This window comes from Corvus hawaiiensis, chromosome 6 (assembly GCF_020740725.1).
Source record: "Corvus hawaiiensis isolate bCorHaw1 chromosome 6, bCorHaw1.pri.cur, whole genome shotgun sequence".
Taxonomy (NCBI): domain Eukaryota; kingdom Metazoa; phylum Chordata; class Aves; order Passeriformes; family Corvidae; genus Corvus; species Corvus hawaiiensis.
In genome coordinates, this window is record NC_063218.1 from 63,552,590 (window position 1) to 63,577,040 (window position 24,451).

At 44.3% G+C, this 24,451-nt stretch overlaps 1 protein-coding gene across 1 annotated transcript; it reads left to right on the plus strand.

The window, feature by feature from the left end:
* Positions 1 to 9,589: 9,589 nt before the first annotated feature.
* On the plus strand, positions 9,590 to 13,109 carry FADD (Fas associated via death domain). The gene is made up of 2 exons (XM_048307512.1): positions 9,590 to 10,107; positions 10,422 to 13,109. Exons 1-2 carry the CDS (start codon positions 9,729 to 9,731, stop codon positions 10,706 to 10,708), a joined length of 666 nt encoding a protein of 221 aa, XP_048163469.1. The 5' UTR covers positions 9,590 to 9,728; the 3' UTR covers positions 10,709 to 13,109.
* The last annotated feature ends 11,342 nt before the right edge of the window (positions 13,110 to 24,451 follow it).

The window sequence follows — 24,451 nt, forward strand, 5'->3', positions numbered from 1 at the left end:
TTTCGGTTTTTTTTTTTTTTTTCCTTTTTCTTTGAACACTTATTTGAAATAAACTTAAATATCCAAGAGTTTCTCCTGTGGGACAGGTTCTGTTCCCAACCCTCCTTGTGCTCTGAGCATACAGACATCTTCCTAAAAATGTCCCAGGTAGATCTGGTGTTTGAGCCACTTTAGAGACCCCCTTGGAGATGAGTGAATCCCACCTGAAATCCATCTCCAAGAGCACAAAGGGAGTTTTTGGCTGCTTTGGACCTACAGACACGGAATATGAAATGATGGGCCTTAGCCTGGGAGCTTTCCTTTTCTTCTGATTTAATCCTAGGCATTTAGGAGAAAACAATGTGGAGGAGCTTTTGCTAAGATATTTGCAATGAGGAAGAATGCTATTGGCTTTGTTTCTTTTTTCGTTGGAAACTGTACTCATTATCAAGAATGAAGTGGTGAAACTACAGGAGTGAAACTCGGGGAGGCTTTTGACCACGCCTTGCTGGATTCAGCTCTGAAGGGAAGCAGAACGGCCCCACGGTGGCTGTCACACTTTCAATGCCCTGAGGGACCTGTCCAAGCAAAGCTGGGCTCAGAACCTCACCTGCTGATTGCATTTTTTTTTTTCTCCTTCTCCCATTTAACTGTTCTATGAGAAGGTGAAGCAGGAGGCTTCATGCCAATCCTCCTTTCCCTGATGGAAAATAATGGTCCAAGCCAGGAAATTTAGTTAGAAGGTGGGAATTGTGTGCTGAGAGAATGGACATGGACACTAGAAGCAAGTAAATCATGGTCTAGCTGGTAACTGCGTGGGATTGTGAGTTCTTAAAGACAAAATAGTACATATGAGCTTATTAGATACAAGGTAATGCCTTCCAGAAAAAGATCTGCACTGTGGTTGTGGTACTTCTCCTGAAAGTTTTTTCATATTTGGGACACACCAAAAAAAAAAAGGTTTGCTTTTATCAATAGCAAATTTGGGGCAGGATAATGCTAATAAGGATTTACTGGAATAGAGGGGGAAAAAAAATAAAGCAGGGAAGCAGGGATCTGGAAGTGATCAAAGAATACCTGGCCATGCCTTGATGTGACTCCCAGTCACCGTGTGGGCCAGGTTTGATGAAAGATAGCAAACCAAATATTTCATTTGTGCAAATACAAAGCTGAATTCTGTGTTGGTATGACAGCATGCCCATGACATGCATTCACCCTGTTCCTGGCATGCTTCCGCCCCAAAACCACGAGTACAAAACCACTTCCCAGCCCTGATTTGAGCAAAGAAAAAGAGTCCCAAAAGCAATGTCTTAACGAATTGAAGAGGAAAGTCACAACACCAGTTTGCTTCGTCCAAGAGAAAATGCAGACCAGGGGGAAGATTCCTGCTGGAAAAGGCTCCAAGGACCATTTCTGAACCACTGCTGAATCACTGTTTGCTTTTTGCCGTCCGAAGCTCGTGGCAAAGACACAACGTCAGTCGCTGCGTCCGAGGAGGAAGTTGTTCCCACCCCACAGTGCTGCCAGAGCGAGTCTGGAGCTCCTGGATTTCCATGTCATTGTGTTTCCAAGATACTGTCCTACAAATATTTTGCAGTCTTAAATAGCTTAAGGGTGAATAAGTCTCATGTCAAGGCACAGACACATTTCTATTTTTAACCCCCCCACGCTCCCTGGTCCTGAGCTGTTAATGATCTTTTTGGCTGTTGTGATTTCCAATAAGCAATAATAATTTACTTTTCATCTTGATACCTCAGGAGTCTGACCTCTCTCAGAGTTCCATACATCACTTGAGTGCATTTATATTTTCCTATGAAGCTTTCAGAGTAAACAACTTCTCTTCCTCTTGCCACTGGAAAAAAACCCCCATTTTAAAATTTATATGAATTCCATTCAAACTCTGGTTCAATTCTTTGCACATTCGAGCACTATTTATTCCATGACCAAACACAACGTGCCATTTTTAGTATAGCAGAGAAAAACCAAAGTTCTTTTTTTAACCTTCTTTTTTTAGCCCAACAGGCCTTTCTGAAGAAAAAACTAACTATGGTTTGTTTTGAATTTTAACTCTATCCTTAGTTTTTAAGGCCATGCAGGCCACCTGAAGCCAAAGAAAATATTTCCACTGATTCCCTTGGACTTCAGCGTGCTTTGCATGAGGTTAAGCATTATTTATTGAGTGATTGGTTTCACTTTGGATAAAACAAAAACTCCTGACAGTTATTGCAGGTTACTTTTCTAACCCTCAGTGTCAGCTAAAGCCAAAATAAATCGATGCAGATGCGTTGTGAGAGCAGTAAAGAGTTGGGTGCACCACTGTGCTGGTTTCCGTGAGGCAAAGGCCTTGGAAAATCCAAGAGGATTGAAGATTTTGAGGTCAAAGCTTTCATCTTGCCTCCATCTTGGGAAAAAAAATCATGCCAAAACAGGAAACGGATCTGTTCTGATGACCATGAGAAAAAAGAATCAAAATACAAAATATATAGCAGAGTGTTTGTGCTGAACAAGCTTAGAAGTGTAATAAAGTCCATTTTTCAGAGCGAGAGGCATGTGGTTAAGCAATCTTAGAAGAGAAGAAAAGGTTATTCCCTACTTTTACTGCTAAATGAAAAAATCGTGGTTATCTTCTCCAGCTGAAATATGAGATGGAGCTACAGGAAAGGTGCAAAATAGGGAAGGGAGGAAGAAAAGGCTTTTGCCTGCTGTTCTCAGAGCCCAGGTAGCTGACAGATCAGCCACAGGAATGGTTTTTTTCTGGAAAGAGGATGGATTCCTAAGGCAAGGACACCTTGTAGGTCGTTATGGGGCAGCCTTTGCCAGGTTCCCACAGCCATGTGCCATCCCAAGCGTGCCAAGCCAGGCAATGCTGTGGGTCTGGTGTGGAGATGGAAGCTGGAAGGCTTTGCTCCTGTGGGAGGGACGTCGCTCACGAGCCCAGAATTCCCATCTGTCCTGGCAGCAGCGTGTAATTACAGGAGCAGCTCACACTTCTCATGGTATTAATCTCTGAAATACATCTCCAGGTAAGGAAGGAAGGTAGTTGCAAGTAACTAGCCATCAAGTGGGAGGGCAACAAATCTCAGCAGGCCAGACTGCTCCGGGTGTGCTGCAGGAGACGGTGTGTGTGCACTGTGTGTCTGCAGGCTGGTGGGCTCTGACTCCTGGAGGTGTTTGGGCATTTTACTCTCCCCAGGCCCTGCTGGAAAAGAGGAGCTGTGAGCAGGGGAGGAACAGTGAAATTCCTCCAAATCAACGTGAACTTCAGCTCCATCTTTATCCTGCCTTCAAAGAGTGAAATGGGTAAAACTGAGAGGTAGCTCTGAACTTCTACTGAACCTCTTCCCTTCTGCCTCTCTGAGTTTGACTTCTGAACCCAAGTTTCTCCACCTCTTTACAAGACTTGCCTCTTAGAGCTGGTGAGCTAAGCTGGTAATCACCTCTGGGGCTTCTTGGGTATAAGAAGTGACAATGAATTAATCACAGGCAGGTTTAGGTGCTTGGCAAAGATGTGGTACAGGCTCCTTTCGAAAGCCTCACTCCAAAACTGGTGAAGAACAGCCAAGGATGGTTAAATGTGTATTTGACTGACCAGAGAGGGTGAGCTTGGGGCTGATCTTATGCTACAGGTCTTTTAATTTGGGTTATATTTACAAAAGGAAAAAATGAAAACTCCCTCTGTGGCTTTTTTGGCTCCAAGCTGTGGCACATGTAACTTCCTCACTTCTTGTAAAGGGTACAGACTGTGAGGAAAATGCATAAATGCTATATATTGTATTAGATTAATCCAGCCTTCTCTCAGGAAGCCACGCTCCCTTCCTAGACTTTTCATCTCTGGGAACAAATGCAACAAGTTTCCCACATGTCTGTGTATGAAAATGGATTCCAAACTGTGGTTTAGGACCAGCTGGTATCTGGTTCTGACCACAGCACTGTGGGCTAGCTCAAATTACAGCGTTTCTTCAGAGAGCAGAAAATAATACTTCCTCCCCAAAGAACTGAGGGAGAGGGATGATGAAATCAGATTTGCTTTCTTATTTATTATATCTAAATCCCTGTGAGCAACTCGCTCAGTCACATCCTGTATCACTTAGTGGCTACACAAAACTATTCATGTTCTGAAAGGAAATAACTGGGTAATAACTGCACTGTGTTTGAGCAGACGAGGCACTCCCTCTCTAATCGGAATTGAGTCGAAAACTTGCACCTTCCAACTTCCAGGACAGTGACTCAGATGGAAAATACTGCATTGGCACATCCTGAAAAGAATGAAAGTCAGGTATCTAAGGCAATACTGTTTCTAGGAAATAACCCCCACCTCTCTCAGCTTGTCATCATCTCCAGTCACAGCAGTGAGTTCACAATACCTGAGTTTAACCCAAAAACCAAGCAAGTGTGACCAGGCTCACTGATTTTTCTTTATTAAAGCAAAATTTCAGTACCTCTGAGAGACATTTCGATATTCCCTGGTCTCTGAAGAGGCTGCTCTGCAGGCTGGATGCTGGCTGGGAAAAAGTTTACATTTTTCACCAGGTCCAAAGCAGAGTCTGTTAGTGCAGAAGAGATAAGAGCTGAATATTCACAGGTACACCCACAAGTAAAAATTGCTGCTGCCATTATTTCAACTGCAGTGCTCTGCAGCAGGCAATGGAGTGCTGCTCCTCAGTAAGGAAAGGGGAAAAAAACCCTTTCCTTGGGTGGGAGGAGGAAGTCCGATTGCACAAGACTAATTACATGCTTGTAAGAAATACTTCCAAGTGGTGCAAAATGGATCAGTTTTCTGCAAAATAATTATTTTTGTTATCCTAACCTTTATTTTATAGCTGCTCACAATATTGTATTTTCTATTACAATGATGGAGAGTGAAGAAAAACACCTCAATTTACAGAAAATAAATGTTATTGTGGTAAGTATTTACCTTTTCATGGTTTCATCTGGTTTAGGAACTGGCAATACAGCAGCTCAGGAAAATAAAGAACAAATTATACATACTCTGCAGAAATTAATTAGTATTAGCTTCCAAGCCTGGCAATCAAAGCTGCTGGATTATTTCCCTGGATGAACAGCAACTTCCAGTTTGGATCTTAACTTGCTTTGCTTCACCCTTAGCCAGTTACAGAGCAGGAACTGAACTGAATAGAGACAGAAAGGGCCTCAAAAGAGATCTAATGATCATTCACTGTTACTCGGGGGTGTTTTGTCACTTCACAACAATGTTCCTCTGCAAACAGCCCTTGCTTTCTGTTTTCTCTCTTCTCCTGTTTTTCCAAGTGCCAAATTGATGTCACAGGGCTTAAGTAATAAATATGGTTTATAGGAATGAGATGTGCTGGGCTAACATATACACACAGCTTTATTGACATGTGAAATGTTTGTCTGAATGATTTCATACTTCCATGGTATGATGAAAATTCACTACAAAAATAGGTAAAAAGTCAAGTCAGAGGTTTTTAGCCGGAGCAAATAAACAAAAGTCTACAATTTACCCTTCCCCTAAAGTTAAACTAACTTCTTCTGCCAACAATAACACAACAGAACTGTATCAACAGAATTATATCAACACTTCTGCTGTTTCAATATTAAGTTCAAGCATCTGTTAACAACTTCTTGCTTGTTGTTGTTGTTACTTGGCCAGATCTTTTATCTGTATACAACCTAGTCATGCCAGAGTTCACTTTCTTTTCAGTAATTATTTACTTTTCCCACACTCTGCTTCTAATTTACTCTCTCAACCCACAATAATTTGACATTTCTTACAGGCCCTTTTGTCAGGGACAGTTTTCTCCTAAGATCCTTAGTCTCTTCACAAATGAGTTTCTTTACCAGAGCACTTCTTTCTACATTGGCTGTTATAGCAACAGAGAGGTGATAGCTGACAAAAGAAACATGTGCAGATCAATTCATTCACAAAAGAAAACACAGAAACTGTCTTCTCTTTGCTGAAAATGTGCATTTTGGGGTTTTGCAAAAAAAAAAAAGAAAAAAACGGGTGAGAGGCATCGAATAAATACATTAAGAAATGTTATGGAGATCAGTTTATTCACCATGGGAGTGAAAAAGCAAGCAAGCAAACTACAAACCTCTTGCAGCCCAGTTCTGCTAGTAGGGAGGGGGTTGCTCTTTCAATGCAAAATCTCCTCTTATCTTGGAGACAGCAAAGAAAAAGAGGAGGTGCTATTAATTCCCTTGGGAGACAAGAGCAGGTATAGTAAAAGATATATATGCAATCAACTGGGCCTCAAAAGAGAAACAGTTCCTCAGCACTGCCTCTGCCAAGGTGCTCGCCCAACCCGTGTGGAAGATTTGAAATCCCCCCTGGGTTATCTGCTATCGAATTGCCTGGTAAATTAAAGAAATTATCAACGCTGCTTCACTTAAAAAACCCGGCAGCTCCTAAATACTCCAGTTTCTCTGGAGCAGCAGAATGTCAGTGGCCTTGGCTGGAAATCACGATGTGTCTTCCCACACAAACACACCTCAGTCACCCAAAGCTCAGGACAGCCCCACACTTTGCCATTTTTGCAGTCCCCAAATGGGCGGGTTCTGCCGGAATGTCCCGGTGTCCGACACCCCCCTGAGGGCTCTGCTGAAATTAATCTTTCCATGCTCTCTTTGCCCTGTTCCTCCAGCGAGGACCGTGAAGTCAAAGCCAAGCCTGAAACACTCCCAGGCTTCGAGCTCCCTCTGCAGTATTGTGCAAGGACTCATCTTGCCTCGAGAATCCCGAGGATTACTTGGTTAGGAACGGGATCATTCACAGCACTTAAATTTCTGGGAAGCTTCCACTGAAATCTGAGCTGCTCCAATAAATCATTTCTATTAAGTTTTATTCCGATGCGGAAGCGCTTACGATGTGTTAGGCTCGCCTAATCCTTCCTTTGCCAAAGCCCCACGGACTGCTTCCAAAGGAAATCCCTGGAATACAGCAAGTTGCTGGGGTACTTTCATCAGTGAATGTGTCCAAGTCAGGTTCAGACAGAATAAAAGACCCTACTCAATCACTCTGCCTTCGGTTAGGAGTGAGTTTAAAAGCACTTAAGAGTCTTAATTAAATACTGATTTCTGTCTTTTAGTTTTGTGTCTGTTACAAATTTAAACACCTTTGGAATCACATAAACGTGTGGCATCACTTCCACGCTCCTCCTACCTCAGTGCTGAATCCGGCCACTAGGTTTGCATGAGCTGATTAAAATCTCAGTTGGTGATGTTCTCAATTGCATGCCAAGGTATAGAGAGTAAAGCCATTAATTTTACTGATTTAGATTTCTCTCACATAGATTTGTCTCTGAATTCAGCTGGCTGCCATCACCAGGCACATTGAGATTTGGTCCCTGCTGTTTTGTAGAGTCACCTTCTGTCATAAAATTAATAACAGATTTTATTTAACTGGATTTTATACTTCTTACATCAGTAAAAGCATTGCTCCTGCTTCATAAATTAATACACACACAGCAAATATATTTCTCCTACGCTACCCTTTTTGTTAATGTCTTTCCTTGAGTTTAAGGTATATTCAGCGCTGCAGAAAGAAACCAAATCTCTTAAATCGGGCACATCTCATCCCAGCTCAGGTTCTCTGCGGCGATTCCTCTCACTCTTTGCTCCACCACGAGACCCTGCAACAAGTTAATTCCCTCCAGTTTGCAGCATTTAGGGAATAAACAAAAATATCTAGTGGGTTTATCTAAGGAAGGCTTGTGCCTGTGGGAGTTTTAGAAATGTTTGGGGGGTAGGAGTTCCCGTTGGAATGTGAGAGTGGAGACGGATATGAGGAAGACGATAGTGTTTAAGTCCATTTATCAGATGGAAATCTTTTTATGATGAGGGAACACAGGCCTGTGAGTGTAACAATAATAAATTAAAGTGTACTGGAAACAACCTAGGAATGGGGCAGCTTGGGGAATCAACATGCCAGTGCTCACAGAAGGAGCAAGGAAATCTCTGAACTATCTACATGTGCTGAGAAGGAAAGCCAAAAGGCACCTACAAACAATGGGATGAACATGATCTTTCCCATTTAAGAAAAGTTCACAACCTTCCACCTTGTGTAAGAGTCGCCTCTAAAATACAGAGACTTAACATTTGCCCTGTTTCTTCCCTTTTAAAGGTCAGGAGGTACTTTGTGTCACAATTAATCTTTGTGAGGAACAAAGGCCAGGCTGCATGCCCTGCGTTTCCAGGGAAAGGCTGGGGGTCTCTGGGGGCAGCTGAGGCCGCACAGGGAGGGCAGAGGCTGCTTCCCTGGGCAGCTGTCAGGCAGGGAAACCATGGGAATGGCATCTCTTTGGGAGCAGGGCTCTGTTGTGGCCTTTCTTGCTCTTGGTGTAGAAAGCCCTCTATAGAATCATAGAGCCATTGAACAATTAAGCTTGGAAAAGACCCCTAAGATCATTGAGTCTGACCATTAACCCAGCACTGCCAAGTCCACCACCATGTCTCAAAGCACCGCATCTGTACGTCTTTTAAGTCCCTCCAAGGATGGTGACTCCACCAATCCCCTGGGCAGCCTGTTCCAATGGCTGTCCACCCTTTCAGTGAAGAAATTTCTCCTAATATCCCGCCTAAACCTCCCCTGATGATTTTCTTCTTGTCCAGCCCCTTTTCCTCGGGAAAAGAGATCAAACCCACACTCTACATGCTCCTCTCAGGGAGTTGAGGAGAGCAAGAAGGTACCCCCAGAACCTCCTCCTCCCCAGTTTGGACCTTTCATCCCTGTACTGTTTTTCTTTCCATCTTTTGAAAAAAACCCCACAGAGATTAACCCTCATAAGGGTAGATGTTTGCAAGAAGTCCAATGATTGAGTACTAAACAAGGAAGCGACAGTTCCCCCAGCTTCAGGCTTAGACTGGCAAAGTCACTCCATGAGTCTCGTGCCCAGTTCTGGGCTCCGTGACTCAGGAAGGTCATCGAGGGGCATGTCCAGAGGAGGGAACGGAGCTGGGAAGGGGCTGGAGCCCCAGGAGCAGCTGAGGGAGCTGGGAAAGGGGCTCAGGCTGGAGCAAAGGAGGCTCCGGGGGGACCTTGTGGCTCTGCACAAGTCCCTGACAGGAGGGGGCAGCCGGGGGGGAAATCGGGCTCTGCTGCCAGGGAACAGGGACAGGAGGAGAGGACATGGTCTAAGCTGCACCAGGAGAGGCTTAGGTTGGACATTAGGAAGAATTCCTTTGCAGAAAGGGTGATCAGACTTCGGAATGGGCTGCCCAGGGAGGCGGCGGAGTCACCGTCCCTGGTGGTGCTTAACGATGGGTGTGGCTCTCAGGGCCACGGTCTGGTTGACACGGTGGTGTTCGCTCATAGACTGGACTCCATGGTCTCCGAGGTCTTTTCCAACCGAATTGGTTCTGCGATTCTGTGATTCTGGGACCTGGCCAGGGCTGAGGCGCTGAGGCACGGGGGGCTCTGCTGCAGCCGGACACGGACCGGGCCGAGCTCGGCTGCAACACACGCTCTGCATTCAGCAGCACCAAACAAGCCCGTTCGCCTCGCGGGGAGGTCGGGGCAGCGGGTCCCCAATCCCGGGGTAGGCGGCGGCGAGGGCACGAACCCTCCACCCTCACGGGCGGCGGCGCAGCCGCCATCTTGGGGCGGGCGGGGCGCGGGAAACCCGCGGGGTCACGTGAGTTCCGGGCGCGGGTCGCGGCCATCGCGGCGGGGCCGGGCCGGGTCGGTCTCGGTTTCGGTCTCCGTCTTCCCGGTGTCGTCTCCCCGCTGTCTCTCCGTGTTCCCAGGAAGTCGCTCTGCGCAGGCAGCAATGGATTTCCCCTCGGGAGGGTGGGGACGGGACGCCGAAGTGCCCCCCGCGCGGCCTGTGCCCGGCGCCGGCCCGGGCGCCGTGAATCCTTTCCTGAGCCTGCTGCACTCCATCTCCTCGGGCCTGTCGGACACGGAGCTCTCCGCCATGAAGTTCCTCTGCCGCGACAAAATTAGGAAGCGAAAGCTTGAGACGGTGCAAAGCGGCCGGGAACTCTTCAGCATCCTGATGGAGCAGCAGGAGATCTCGAGCGGCAGCCTGGAATTCCTGAGAAAGCTGCTGCAGCACATCGATAGGGACGACTTGGTGGCACAGCTGGTGCAGTTCGAAGAGGAAGAACCTCATGCTCCTGATGGTCAGCCAGATGTGCATGAAAAAGGTAGGTGGATTATTATATGTATGTGGTTATAAACAGTTACATCCCCGTGTATATCGCTGCCCAGCAGCCCCAGTAAATGTGTACACAAACGGCTTTCCGGCGTGGAATTATTTCCCCTCTTTTTATCTTCCTTTTGTGTTGTCTTTTGGGATTCCAATTCTATCTATTCTATTCTTTAGAACTCTCAGCATGTGCAGTGCAACAAGAGTAGTGGCATTTTGCTGAAACAGGACCAAAAAACCGACAACTTCTAAACATTGTCTTATATTTCTTAATAAATCCATGGCTGACTTGATCTGCGTCTGCTGTTTCAGGTCTCCTGAAGGCAGCTAGTGCTGTCATATGTGACAACGTTGGGAAAGAGTGGAAGAAGCTGATGCGAGAACTTGGAATGCCGGAGGTGAAGCTGGACAGGATAGAGGCAGCCCATCGATTTAATTTGTATGAACAGCTTGTTCAGGCACTTCGGGAGTGGCAGAGGTGGAAGGGGAAGGATGCAAAGGTGGCTGACTTAATTAAAGCCCTGCGGGGCTGCAGCCTGAATTTGGTGGCAGACATGGTTGAAGAGAAGATCTCACAGCTGAACACTGGAGCCAGATGAAATCAGTGTAAAAATATGAATGAAAAAAGTCAAAGTGCCTTCTCTTGTGAACCAAAATAATTACCGCTGTTTGCTTGCCATGCCATTAATTTATGTGCCTTAATAAGTTAATTTGTGCTCAGATGAAAATTGACATTGAAACAGATTCCTTTCAGGGAACACTTTGTAGTTTGATGCTTCCTTCAAGATACTTTAACTTTCACAAGACCTGAACTCCATTTTGTAGAAAATTCTTACACTTTTGTTCTGCCACCTACCTGGAAAGATTTGCTTTGCTGCAAGGCCCTTTTCAGATACATCTCCATGAAAATACATCCATGGGACACTTCTGAGGCAACTGGAATTTAAAATTTCATGGAGAGGTTGGATTTTTTTTTTTTTTTTTTTGGTGGCCTATTATACATTTAGTGTGAAAGGGAGAAGGAGTAAACTTCTCAGCTGGGTGCTGGCTTTTCTTTTGGAGTAGCATAAGATAATATCTTAGGTAATTTGTCAAATATATTTGCTCTCCATCAAGGGATATTAAGACAACTGTAACCTCAGACTGCAGTGCAAGAGGGCCATTAAATATTGTGGTGGCTCTTTCTTGGAACAAAAAAAAATGTGCCTTGGGTTTGAAAACTAAATCCAATGTCTGCACCAAGTGCCTTCAGCATCCTGAAGGAAGTGTTCTCCTGAACCTATCCAAGCGAATGTGTCTCACAGATGTTTGCAGCAGCCTCTTTTCAAAGCTGTGAGTGCTTTGGGGTCCCTTGCTGGGAATCCTCCCATGCCCTCTGTCACAGAGAGGCTGCTCGTGCGTGCTGGAAGGTGTGAGGGAACAGGATGTATGAGCCAGACCAGGTGCAGTTCTCAGCTTTAATCTGGAACAAACTTCAGTCCATGGCCTTCTTGCCTGACCTAAGGCTGGAGAAACTGCACAATGGCTCAGTCCAGGACGTGCAGGGCTGTAGAGGCCTCTGGGGACCATCCCCTGTGCCAGGGGGGAGAATCCTCTGAAATCATTCTTGCTTGAACAGTTGTAGCATCGTGTGTTTCTGCAAACATCCTGCCAAGTGCCTGGCTAGAGACTGGAAGAGGTTTTATTGCTGCTGCACCTGTGGGACTTCCAGCTCCTTCCAAGTTGTTTTTGTGTGGTGCCATTGCTGTGAAAGCCGGGTGTCAGCAGGTAACTTGTCAGTGCTCTGCAGAAGCGTCATGACACTGACAGTTGTCAGGTTTTCATTGCACTTGGTGCCTCTTGCTCAAACACTGAGGCTTGAATACTTAATTGTAGTGAATGGAAACTGCTGTAAGTTCACATGATAGGAAAATCGTTTCAGTCAGGGCTTTTTTTTCCTCTTCAGTGATTTATCTCCACATTCCTAGAAGTGCTCAAGGCCAGGCTGGATGGGACCTGGAGCAACCTGGCCGAGTGTAAGGTGTCCCTGGTTGGAACTGGATGATCTTTAAGGTCCCTTCCAGCCCAAACCATTGGGATTGCATGTTGATTCTCAGTATCTTTCCACCTGTGGTATGTTAAATACCAGTGAGTGTATCCAAGCAAAGGGTAATACAGGAGATGCCACCTGTCTGCCTTTTGGGCAGGCAGAGTTCTCCACGTTCTTATTCCCTCTACTTGTATCAGTTGCCAGTTCCAGGCTCCCAGGAGGAGATGCTGAGCTTCAGCTGAATGACCAGCTCAAGTGTTTTGGAGGTTTTTGTTCCACAGACACCAGCAGTATCCATTCTGCAGTATGTAAAGAAAAGGATTGCTCCAGGAATTTTTCCTTCCTGCCTCTGAGCAATCCTTGGGAGCAGAGCAGAGAAGTGGAGTGAGTTATGCGAGTGCGGCAACAGCTCCAGGTTCAATCTCTCTGCTGAAGTGCCTTTCTTACCCACTTTTAATGAGTCTTCTGCTTCACAGAGGAGATTTATGTGGAATGGGAAGAGCATACTGCCTACTGCATACAACGAGGATATTTTGGGAATCAGTTGGAATAACCTGTTAGTTGTAGCCAAGGACTCATCAGCTACAAGAAATATTCTGCTTCAGAAGATAAAAACCTCGTTTCTTCAGAGATTTTGTACATCTTTTTACTGTGTATGAAAGCAATGACCTGGACTGCATCAATCTGTGCAGTACCTCAGGGCCAATTAAGACTGTTTTTATGCGAGATTAAAATGTTGTTTATGTGAGAGCAAAATCAACTGAAACGAAGGAAACAAAATATTTTTATTGGGAGGAGGGATAAGGGGAAAGAGTGCAGTTTGTAAGGGAATGTTTTCTGATCCAGCTGGCAATCTTCTATTTTCAAATTAAACACTTTGAACTCATATACATATTTTTATAACTTGAATTAAAGCTTTATATTGTGTAATTTTTGGTACAATTCATTAAAAAGAATTCCTTAAAAACCAAGATAAATGGAACTGGGCTTTCTTCTTGTTTGATGGGATTGCTGTCTGCAGTGAGATCTCTGATTGGGAGAAGGGGGATGTTAAGGACACTTTGAAGGCAAGGAGTGGTGCTAAACAGGCATTGTGTTACCAAGTGCCCTCCTTGGGACATGAAAGAAAAAAAGCAAAGTGTTTTGTCATTGAGTTTCTCAGAAGTGCTAAACAGGCTGCACTTTTCCAGCAGCAGCAGCAGCAGCAGCAGCAGCAGCAGCAGCAGCGTTTGAATGCTGTCACTTAGGGAGGCGTAAGGAAAAAAAGATTCTCTGCCAGCCCTCAGGAGCCTAAAATCGAGTCCCAGTGTGCTTGGGAGACAGGCTGCCTGTGGGTAGGTTTCCTTACCTTTTCCTCTGGTAGCCATGCTGTGCTGAGGATGTTATATTTGTTTTATGATTAATTAAAAGCACGGCTTCCAGTTTAGTCTAAGCTTGGTCAGGCTTTTAGAGGACGTGCTCAGAGCAAATTGTCAGAGGTTTGGGTGCTCTGTGGAGTGTCAGCCTGCACTTAAAGCTGTGAATGAGTAAGACAAATAACTTAATTACCCATTTTATCAAGTCCTTTAGGATGCTCTGCAAGAAGATCTGCCTGTGAGGAATTACTCAAACCTTTTCCTTTTGGTCTCGTGAGAGTCATCTTTCCTCACAGCCTTGAGAAAACAGCACATCAAAACATGTGGAGAGTTAAAAGTGCCATCTCGGGAGAATTCTCCTCTTGGAGGATTGCTTTTCCATGTCACTTCTCGGTCCCTTTCAGCACTTGCTTCCCATTGCCTATGATTTTTGAAGATACCAATTATAATCACATATTGAGGTGTTTTTCTTAAATCGCATTATTTTCATTACTGAGTTAAAAAGAAGTTTCCTAGACCGTTAATTAAAAATCCTCTTACGCAAATTGGTCGTTGTGAACATTTCAAATGCAGTGCTTTGCTTTCCTTTTCTCCATTCTCCACACACAGGCAGCTGCATTTCCTCCAGCCTTTGTTTCATTCCTAAAATAATTGCCTCCTTTCTGAAATCTAATTGCTTCATTTAATTGTTTAATGCAGAAAGCTTAACAACACAGACTGTGTCTCCAAGCTCTCTCTGGTGCTCAGCATGTTCTTAATTTAGGCTTTTTGGCTGAGTATTTTTCAATTCAAATTTATTTCTAATCACTGCCTTGTGGCCTTCTTCTTCTGCATGAATCACCTATGTCCTTAAAATGTGTTCCAGCACAAATATTTTTGTAGGCTGTCTTCCCTCTTTGATTTATTGCTTTTCTCTGCCAGTGTTTTGGTGCTCTGGTGGAATTGAGAGAAATTAGTTCACTGCTTCAACCACGAAAATAGGAATTGTGGGGGTGAGCTGAGGGCTAGGGGAAGGAGTTGTGAGTAGAGGTTCAGGAACTTTTGGAGAATCTGTTTCAACAAAACCTGTCGCAGCGGAGGATTGCTTCACAGCAACAGGGCGTGTTGCCAATGTGTGCTGGGAACTGTAGGTTCGGGGAGAGGGAAGCTGAGCTTTACTCGGCTGCTGGGAAAGGCAGAGTCATGCAGGTCTCTGCGTGGGAATCTGCGGGGAACCGACTCTTAATCATTAAAGAGTCCCGTCCGCAGAAGCGTTCCTGCTCCTGCCTCATTCCTGAGAGCATTACACATGCCTTTCTTAAAGCAGGCTGAAGAGAAAACAGCGGGCTTGTTCTTGTGAAGCGTGATGTAATAGACACCGCTAAAGTCCCTGAAGTTGGCCATCCTGGTTGAGTTGGAATGTGGTCATTTCTCTGATTTGATCGGGTTTGGAAGCTGAAAGCCTTTTCATGGGTTTCCAAGTGCTCTGTGTGTGTAGAGCTCCTGCGTGGATGGCAGCTCGGCTCTCCTTTCTTTCGTTTTGCTGTGCTGTGTTTGGGGCAGGGCACAGCAGCTCTCAGTAACCAGCTCTTGTAGCAAAGTGAAGGGCTTTGTGTGTGCTCTCTACTCTATAAAAAAATGGCAGCTCTAAGGGAGGCCTTGAGATGTCTCCAGTGCAATGGAATAAAAAAGTGCCTTTGCTAAGGAAAGCAGCCTAACGTCAACTTTGTATCTCTGCCGAATGCTTCAGAAAGTTGCCAGACTGGTGTATTTTATTTACTACATAATGTCGAAGCCTTCAGAGCAGGCTCTGGTGCTGTGTGAAGTTACACAGACACAGAACTGGACCTTTGTCATGGCAGATGTAAAAAACACCCAACTGGGACTTTGTGTGGGAAGTGTTTTATTCACAGGCGAGCCTGGCTTTCGAGAACTTCTACAGAAAGCAATCATCTTGCCATTAAAAATGCTCACCATCTTTATAATGTTTCCTTTTCCATTTCTTAATTCTGCTATTGCTATGGATCCCAGCAGGAGTATTAACTTTAAAAAAAATTGAATTTAATTCAATTAAATAAGAATTTAATAAAGAATATAAATAAGAAATTTAATAAAGAATTAAATAAGAATTTAATCTGGGAGCAGTTCTTACTGGGGTCTAACTTTTAATAGGGTTGTAGCAGCCATTCTGCAAGGGTACACACCACCTGTGGCAAAAGTTTGTCTAAAGGGATGAATAAAGATTAAATTTCTGTACAGAAGTTGGTGATTTTTGTATGCAAACCTGGTACGAGATTTTGTAGACAGCATACAAAGTGTGAGAAAGGTTTGACATAAAAATGAAACTATAAAACTGTTCTTGCCACTAATGTCTGTATGTGAACAATTGAGCTAAATCTTATCTTTGTTTCCCTCCCAGTCATCTCCTGAGAGGTGCTTTCTGTCACTCCCAGGCATATTGCCAAATTGTGAACAAAAATTGCGGAGAAAATGTGAATTAAAAGGGTGCAGCACTGGCAGGTCTGTGCCTCACATCCCACATTGTTTAATTTATGTTCTGCTCAGCGTAAGCAGAATTTATTCACAGCTTCTTGGCTGTGAAGTCCCTAACGTGGGAAAGCCGGGATAGCCTGAATTCCCCCCAAAGCCGGGGTTGCCATGGCAATCCGAGTGCACGGCAGTCCACGGGCCATGTGGCTGCAGCACGCTGCCTCCTGGCCATCCCAGCCAGCCGCACAGTGCTGGGAAGCCCTTACTGATTGCGGGATTTGCTGCAGGCTCCACTCAGTGACCATGTCAGGAACCCAAAATCCGAGGGCAGGAATGGAAAATGAAAATTTCTTGACGAATTCCCTCGGTTCCACTTCTCCCTGGAACATGACGTGAGAGAGCAGGACTAAATATTAAGGCTAAATATTAAGATTAGCACACGGTGCTCCCATTTCTGTTTCCAGCTGGAATGGTAAAGCTCCAGCTTGTGCGTGTAGCTGCATGTTGGTGCATGAAGCAGCTATTTTATATGCAGATGAATTAAAATTAATTAGAGCTAAAGCCAGCAAAGTGCACATTTCTAGCTAACGGCTGTGTGTAGCTCTGCTACACGCCACCTAAATAAGTTATTCACTGTGGACCTGCTCATACGATTTTCTGTAAGCCATATTCTATTTTTTACAAAAAAAATAAATATAAAAATACTGGCTTCATGCTGAAGAACTAATGTCTGAATCTTTAAATCAGAACGTCAAATTCTGCATCCAGCCTGTGACTTTTCAGGGCTATTAAATGATGCACTGTATCTTACAGGACTGTGTTTATAAGGCACTTCATGCAGTATCTTTTCCCCTTAATTCCTGGAATTTCATGGTCAAAGCTCTCCAGCCCTGCCTCACTTCAAACTTTTACTCACGTGACTCAATGGCTGAGTAAGAATTTAAACCCCTTATTTTCATGTTGGACCTGAGCAAGAGGCACCCCCAAACCCTGGCTTTTGATTTTAAGAATAATTCTGTGGACGGGACCCTTTTTCTCCCCACCCTGCATCCAGTACAGAAATAACGTGCTGGGGAATGAAAGTGCTCAGCCAAGGGTCCAAATAATCCTTGAGCTCCTCGGCATATGGGACTGATGCCTGTGCTCCCTCCAGCCACTGGGGGTAAAGAAAAGCAGCTTGAGCATGGCATAAGGTACCTGATCATGATTTTCTCCCTAGGAATATCTCCTTCTTTCGCCTAATTTGCCTTAAAGTGGGAGTGGAGGTGGGAATCCTCACCAGAGAGAGAAATCCTCAGCTCTAGAAATTCCTGACTCCAGTAATCACTTCCACTGGGTAAGATGCTGAGCAGTGTGAAAGGACCAGATCATTTTGCAGCTTGAAAGCCAGGGGCAGATTTGACTCCTGTGAATTAAGGTTTTCAGAGGTGTCTAGACCAACAGTCTCAGAGAAGATGCCATCACACAGCTACTTAACCAAATTTAATGTCAAGCAACACCTTTGAAAATCCTGAGTTTGCTTTCACACATAGTGTTTGTCCATTTCCTAGGTTAGTATTTTCACTGGTTTATGGGGTATTACTATTAGGTTTGCCTGAATTTAAGTTGAACTGACGTTTTTTGAAGGTGATTTCTTTAATAATGTGTGATTCAAATAGGTTTGAGCCAGGTCTTCTGCCAGAAGGGGCCTCACCAGCAAGTCTGATGTCTGTTCCTCAGGTCTGACTTGTGGGGAGCTCAATTTGTTTCGTGAGGGGTGAGAAGTTCCCACAGGCTAATTCAGAGGAATTAGAGAAGGAATTACAGAGAAATCAGATCCCAGTTTCTTTTATTTAAAGGGTACCTGAAGTGCCCCATAGGCTTGTCCCATTTTCTCCTTTAAAAGGTTACTTTCATCCCTTATCTCCTTCCCGCAAACTCGTCCCCCAACTCATCATTAAATGCTGGAAAATTCCAACACACAGGCCTGAGGGAGGACAAACACTCGTTTTCTTGGTGCTTTGAAGAGGACTCTGACAGTTCTTGAATGACCCCTGGTTATTCAGGCAGCCTGTTCCAGCGGGTTTTAATGCATTCAAATAGGATACGACAACCTCAGCTAGGGAAAAACGGGCACGGGTGGAATTGCCACGGCACCTGTAGGCAGGTCAGGGAGTATCCTGTTTTTGAACCATGTCAGATGTCACAGCAGCAGTGGCAGCTTCCTGCTTTGGGTTTGTTTATTTTTTTCCATGCAAAGGGAGGGAATGGGGGAGCTGCTGGCCACAGAGAGCTGCCAGCTTCTCCCGGCCGTGTGTTTTGGTACTACAAAGGTGGCATTATTGAAGGCAGACAAAAAAAGCCTCTAAATCATGGAACCAAAGTGAACCCTAGGAGCTGAAAAACCCTTCCTTTGTGCACTCAGAAACCTTGCTATGACCTAGCTGGTGTCTGTATACAGAGGCTTTTCTGCAGCATTTTGCCTGTAACTGAGACGTTATCTCCATGAGCACTGAAAACTGGGAGTCAGGAACCATCCCCATTGCTGTTACTATACATCCTGACCTTGACAGCATAAAACAACCCATTCCATTGCTGGATTTGAGAGATAAAAATTTAAATTATCACTGTTTTGGCTGGCATAAAATTTGATGATTCTGTTTACAGCAAAAATCTGGTACTGCAGGACTTTTTGTTGTATCACTTACACCTGAATATTCCCTGTTTTTCTGAATATCCATGGGCATGTGGCAGGTAAATGCCGAATATTCATGCAAGGAACCCCACTGTTTGTACATGGCTTAAAGATATATTAAAATCAAACTGGTGCCAGGTTGTTTTGGTGAAAGGAAACTGCACATTTAATTATAGGAGAGAAAGAAAGTTTTGGACATGAAAATTACGTGCCTCCCAAATCCTGATATGCTTGTGTGTGTGTGTATATCCACGTATCTGTGTGTATATAGTGTGTGTATCCAAATGCACACACACACACACCCTTCAGTAAAGTTATTTGATATAATCTGGAAAACAAGATTTTCCTGACAGGGCTATGTCTCAACACTGCTTCTCCAGCTTCTGGCTGTCCTGTATATGCTGCGTCTGTAAGGAAATACATCCCTATGGCAATCTCCAAGAGCAGCATAATTTTGTTAGAAACAAAGGTGGTATTTCTGGGCCAACTCATTAAAAATAAATACAAATCCAGAGGCAGCTGCTGCATCTCCAGGATCAGCCAGAGCAGGAGTGATTTTGAGCCATTGTTTTACTCTCACAGCTTTAAATGCGAGAATTGGCTTAATTCCTGGTGTACACTAGAGCAGTTATTGTGATTTTCAGCATTTTCCTTCAGTCCAGTGTTTTGGGTCAATTCAAAACCTGGGATGCTGAAATGAACCTTCTGTTCTGTTCCCCGTTGCTTCTGCTTTCGCAGGCAGCAGCTGGAGACACCGAGGAAATCATCTAACAGTAAAAATTTAGAAATTATACGTAGCCAGAGTGAATAGAAGAGTCCTTCTCTCACTCTCCTTGTGCTTTTCCAGTGCCATAAAGGATTCCAGCCCAGGGCAGGTGAGTCCCTGCCACTTCAGCCTTTGGCTTCACAGGTAAAAAGTACAAAGAGCGAGTTAGTGCCAAGTTCCTCGATGGCTGTTGTGGCGAGGGCAGCACTTCACCAGACTGAAACTGCCAAGTTAATCTCACCTTGGCTAGACTTAATATTTCCCATTTGGGTACGAAGAAATGCTAATGATTCCTGGAAGTTTTCGGCATTGTTATTGAAAGTTGTTTGAGAGACAAAGGGAAGACAGAAGTTTGTTTGCACTGGGGGGAGGACCTGAGCTGTGTTTGGAGTACTGGATGATTGATTGTAACACGAAAGGAAAAGGTGAGAAGTGTTCCTGCGGTTCTTTGTGCAAAAGCTTAAGTGTGCTGTGGGAGCTTAACTCGCAGGCCTAAGCTAGAACCAGCCCGTGAGTCAATACTGCTGTTGACTCTTTTAGATGTGGATTACAATGCAAACAGATGGTGTGGTCAAAGGGTCTTTAATATGAACCGTGTTCAGGAGAACAGGGAATTTAGTTTCGAAATAAATCGTTTCCCCTGCTTGTTACGGCACAGATGAACAGTGACAGGGCTGCTGCTTTCTTCTATTATGAGTTATTCCCTTTTATATCTTACACGTGTTATTCTCACTTCATTTAAGGATTAGCATAAGACAATGACAAGGTTTGTTCAGCTGTTTGTCCACCCTCCTAGAAATGATGATTCCTAACCAGGAACAGGGAGAGGACAACTTCTCATACCTTTTTCTCTTGTTTTTTTTTTCCAAGTTACATGCCATGTCATCTTACCTGCAGCAGTTAGATAGTAAATGACTTTTTATTTAGTAACAGCCAGCCTTAATTAATTGCAATTTGACAAGAGCTGTGTAAATACCTCTGTGCAAAGGAACAAGGCATTCAGGCAAACAGAAAAAGGGAAAAGGAACACTTGAGTGACTAAGAGCGTTATCTGGCACAAGGCAGGGACAAACCTTTTGTTGGTAGCTGAGCCAAAAGACTACACGTGGAGACCTCAATTGCAGCTGAGGACACACCGGATCAAACCTCAGGTGAAGACAAAGACATTCCTGTAAGGGGCCTGAACTCGGAGTGACCCACAGGGATGGGTTGAGCAGCACGAGCTGCACACACAAAGCCACGCTCCAGCCAGAGGAGGCAGTATGAGCTGACCATAAGTTTTACAGAGGAGATTTCTGTGTAGAGGGAAGATAAATTGGGCCAGATTAGCAACAGACACTCTGACAGCCAAGAAGGGATGCAAGGCTTCACTCTTTTTATTCATTATTGAAAAAAGAGATGGTTCCATAAGGACTTAAGCATCCTTAACACATTTATCTCAAAATTAGGGTATCGTAGTAACAATGAAATTATAATTTCAGACAGGAATCCTAAAACTGCCTTAGTTTAGGGCACTGTGAGTCCAGCAGTAGGGATAGCCCATATGGGCAAGGCAGTGCAAAGGCAGCTCCTGCTCCTGTTGGCATTAGAGAGGATCCTGCCTTCTCCATGAGGATCTCCTCCCCACAGCATGTCTCACCCAGGCTGTGTGCTGTGTGCTCCGGGTTTATGGATTTGCAGGGAATTTTGCTCAAAAGCTAAGGGTGAGACCACTCCCAGCACAGGGATAACACTGACAGGTAAGGACAGGCCAATATAGAAGCAAGTGGGGAAGGAATTTATTTAAAAAGAAGCCCCATTTACTATATTTCCATTCTTTTTCTTGATATTTATTTCAAGTTGACTTGAGCACTGCTCCCAAAGGTCTTGTGTTTTTTCCCTCTGGCGAATGTAGAGCTGCTTTTTCTGAAGTATTGTCTGTTTTCCCTGAAGGTTTTCTTCTGACTCTGATTGCTTTTAAATGTCACTCTGCTGCTTCAGGCTGCTGGTAGGTGGTCTGAGCTGAACGGTTCCCATTAGATGGCTTATACCTATACTCATTTTTCCGTGTCGGATCCTGACCTAATAACCTTCTTCTCCAAATGCCAAAGGTGAGATTTAGTCTGAAATAACCTGGTTGCCTAGGCAGAATTGCTACTAGTCAGAACAGGAAATAATATTGGGAACTGAACTTTAACAGCACTTTAATACACCATATCTAATGGCAGACAATTTCACCTGAGCCTTAGGTTCACCTTGAAACTGGAGATGTTTTTTTGCCAAACACACTGTTGCCATTGCAAGTGTCCGTAGTTTTAATAATTTTTATCTGTTGCAGTTTGCTTTATGACTCATTTTGAGGCCATGTTGGTTTTTAGTCACCATCTCAGCCAATTCATTTCAGCAAATTAATATTTCTAGTAAATACTGTGAAGACAGTGGGGAGCTCTAAAACGGTGAAAATAAACATTTTAACTCATACATAAACTGGTGATTCACTGCAAGTGTTGTTTACATTTTCATTTGCCTGTAAGCTGAAGCTGGTTGTACAGAAAGATCCTTCAGCCTTGTCCCACATATATGATTTGGGACTAATACCTTCCCAACATTATTATCTTCGCACACACGGGTTAATGCTTCAATTCAGTGTGCATCTGAATAATGAAGGTGGTGATTGCTGCAAACAATTTCATGCAGGCAATGTGCATGTAATGAAAGGTATGTTATCACTTGAAATCTAGTCAGGTAAGGATTAAAAATAGGCTTAAGTGCTATTTGAGATCTCTTTATTTTTCAAATGCTTTTATCTACTTTACTACAGTATGAAGGACTAATAGTAGAGGACACTGAGTACATAGAAATCATGGTCCACTTTGCTTAGTGCCTACTCCAAAGCCACTTGAAACAGTAGGAGTCTTTGCATAGCAGACAAAGCAGAAAAAAGCCCCTATTTTTTTCCTTCAAACACCGATGTACAGGAACAGAAGTGTTACTTCACATGCAAATCCTTTTTGTTTTCTGTAGTTGGATTATTTATAAAGTTTATTAAATATATTATTAAAATAATGCAATCTTTTTATTTTTCTCGTAGCAGGTCTCAAAACATTCTAAAAGCTGAAGCCTCCACATTGAAGCGATCCAGGTAGACCCCAGCTGTTCTCTCTTGTGGTCCTGAGAAGAGGTGAAAGGTTCAGTGTCTGCAGAGCTCATTCTGGGATCGCTGTGTGCGTATTCAGGGGGTTCAGAATAAAAACAACATCATTCTTTTCTCTTGGAATGAAGACAGGCTGAGGGAGTTGGGACTGTTCATCCCGGAGAAGAAAAGGCTCTGGGGAGACCTTACAGCCCTTTGCAGTACCTAAAAGGGCTACAAGAGAGATGGAGAGGGACTTTGGGCAAGGGCAGAGTGACAAGGGGAAATGGCCTCAAGCTGAAGGAGGGTGGGTTTAGATTAGATATAAGAAATAAATTCTTTGCTGAGAGGGTGATAAGGCACTGGCACGGGCTGCCCAGAGAGGTTATGGACCCCCCATCCCTGGAGGTGTTCAAGACCAGGCTGGACAGGGCTTGGAGCAATCTGGTCTAGGGGAAGGTGTCCCTGCCCATGGCAGGGGGTTGGAACTGGATCATCTTTAAGGTCCCTGCCAACCCAAACCATTCTGTGTTTCTATGATTCTCTGCCCTGAGAGGCTGCCATGGCTCTGAAGCTCTAGGCTCCAGTCTTGCAAAGACAGTAATTGAATTGCAGACCAGCTAAAATTACTGAGACAGAAAACCCTGGGCTGCTAAATCCGCGGCAATGAAGCCAGTAACAGCCCTATTCATTTCTGAGGACAGTCACATTCATTTTCCTTGCTTTCCTACAGCAAGCAGCTGTGCTGGTCTCACACGTATCCAGCATCCAGATTCATCTCACGCTGCTTCAGACACCCGAGCACAGCTCCCACGGCAAGAGTCCGGCTGCCCTGGGCTCCCTCTGCAGTCAATGGGAACAGACAGGCACCTCGAGCAGGTGATTCATGGACCACACCAAAGGTCTGAATCACTCCTCCCATGGAGTGGTTCTCTTGCTCCACTGATTACAGAGGCAACCCAGGGTAAATGGGTTCATGCTGTAGGTGGTCAGCCAGGTGGAATGTATCCAGACCTGTTCTAGTTAGGCAGGAGCTGCATTATCACAGCTGGTTCTGAACCCTTCAGTTTCTTCTTCCAATGTTATTCACAGCTACATCACACAAATATGGCCTTTATGAAAAGTATTATCTTTTTAAAAATGCTTAACTAAATAATGTGCAACTCCATTGCCCTGAACTTGCAACTGAATGCACTTTTAGGTCGATACCTTTCATTATAGCTATAAACTGTCTGAAGACGTGCTGAAATCAGTCTACACCGAGGGAACGTACTACGTTTGCATTAGATATTAGCAGTGTATTTCATTTCACATTGAAATAAATGATACTTGGCTTTAGAAATTCCTTCTAGCTCAAGGGGATTTCTGCTGCTGTAAATCCACACAAAAAAGACAACAGCTGCAATAATTCTGAACTGCAAATTGCACAACTGAAGCTGAAACTAAGCTGAAAGCCTTTTCGAGTTCAGCAGGTTTGTACTTGAGTGAGAATATGTGGTTTTGGTTGCAGGAGTAACAGCTACATTTGAAAATATTTATGGTCTTGACATACGTATGATTCCCACTAAAATAAATTGTGTAAGTTCATCTGGTGTTTGAAGAGTCCTCTCCATGTCTCCAGCGGCTTTGTGGAGACTTTTCTTCCTAAGTCCAACTCAAAAACCCTCTTCAGCTTCAGAGCAGCCAGTTCCCATTTGCTTTACACCTGCCTGAATCCGGCACAGATCCACGAAGACCCGCATTATATAAATAAAATGTCGATGTCAAGAACTGCGTTGGGGTTTGTAGAAGTCGTGGCTTCCATTGCCCAAGGGCTGACACATCTACTGGGGCACTTATCTTTATACGTGGGCATAACCATTAATTACCTCCATCCTCTTCTCCACAGGCCACCTTCCATCCTCTTCCCTCTCATTCCTTCTCCCTCAGGCAAAGTG

Bases quoted from the DNA above. Each gene is read 5' to 3' on its own strand.
- FADD (XM_048307512.1), top strand. From the start codon at position 9,729: ATGGATTTCCCCTCGGGAGGGTGGGGACGGGACGCCGAAGTGCCCCCC. The intron at 10,108-10,421 runs GTAGGTGGATTA...CTGCTGTTTCAG, and splicing joins GCCAGATGTGCATGAAAAAG to GTCTCCTGAAGGCAGCTAGT.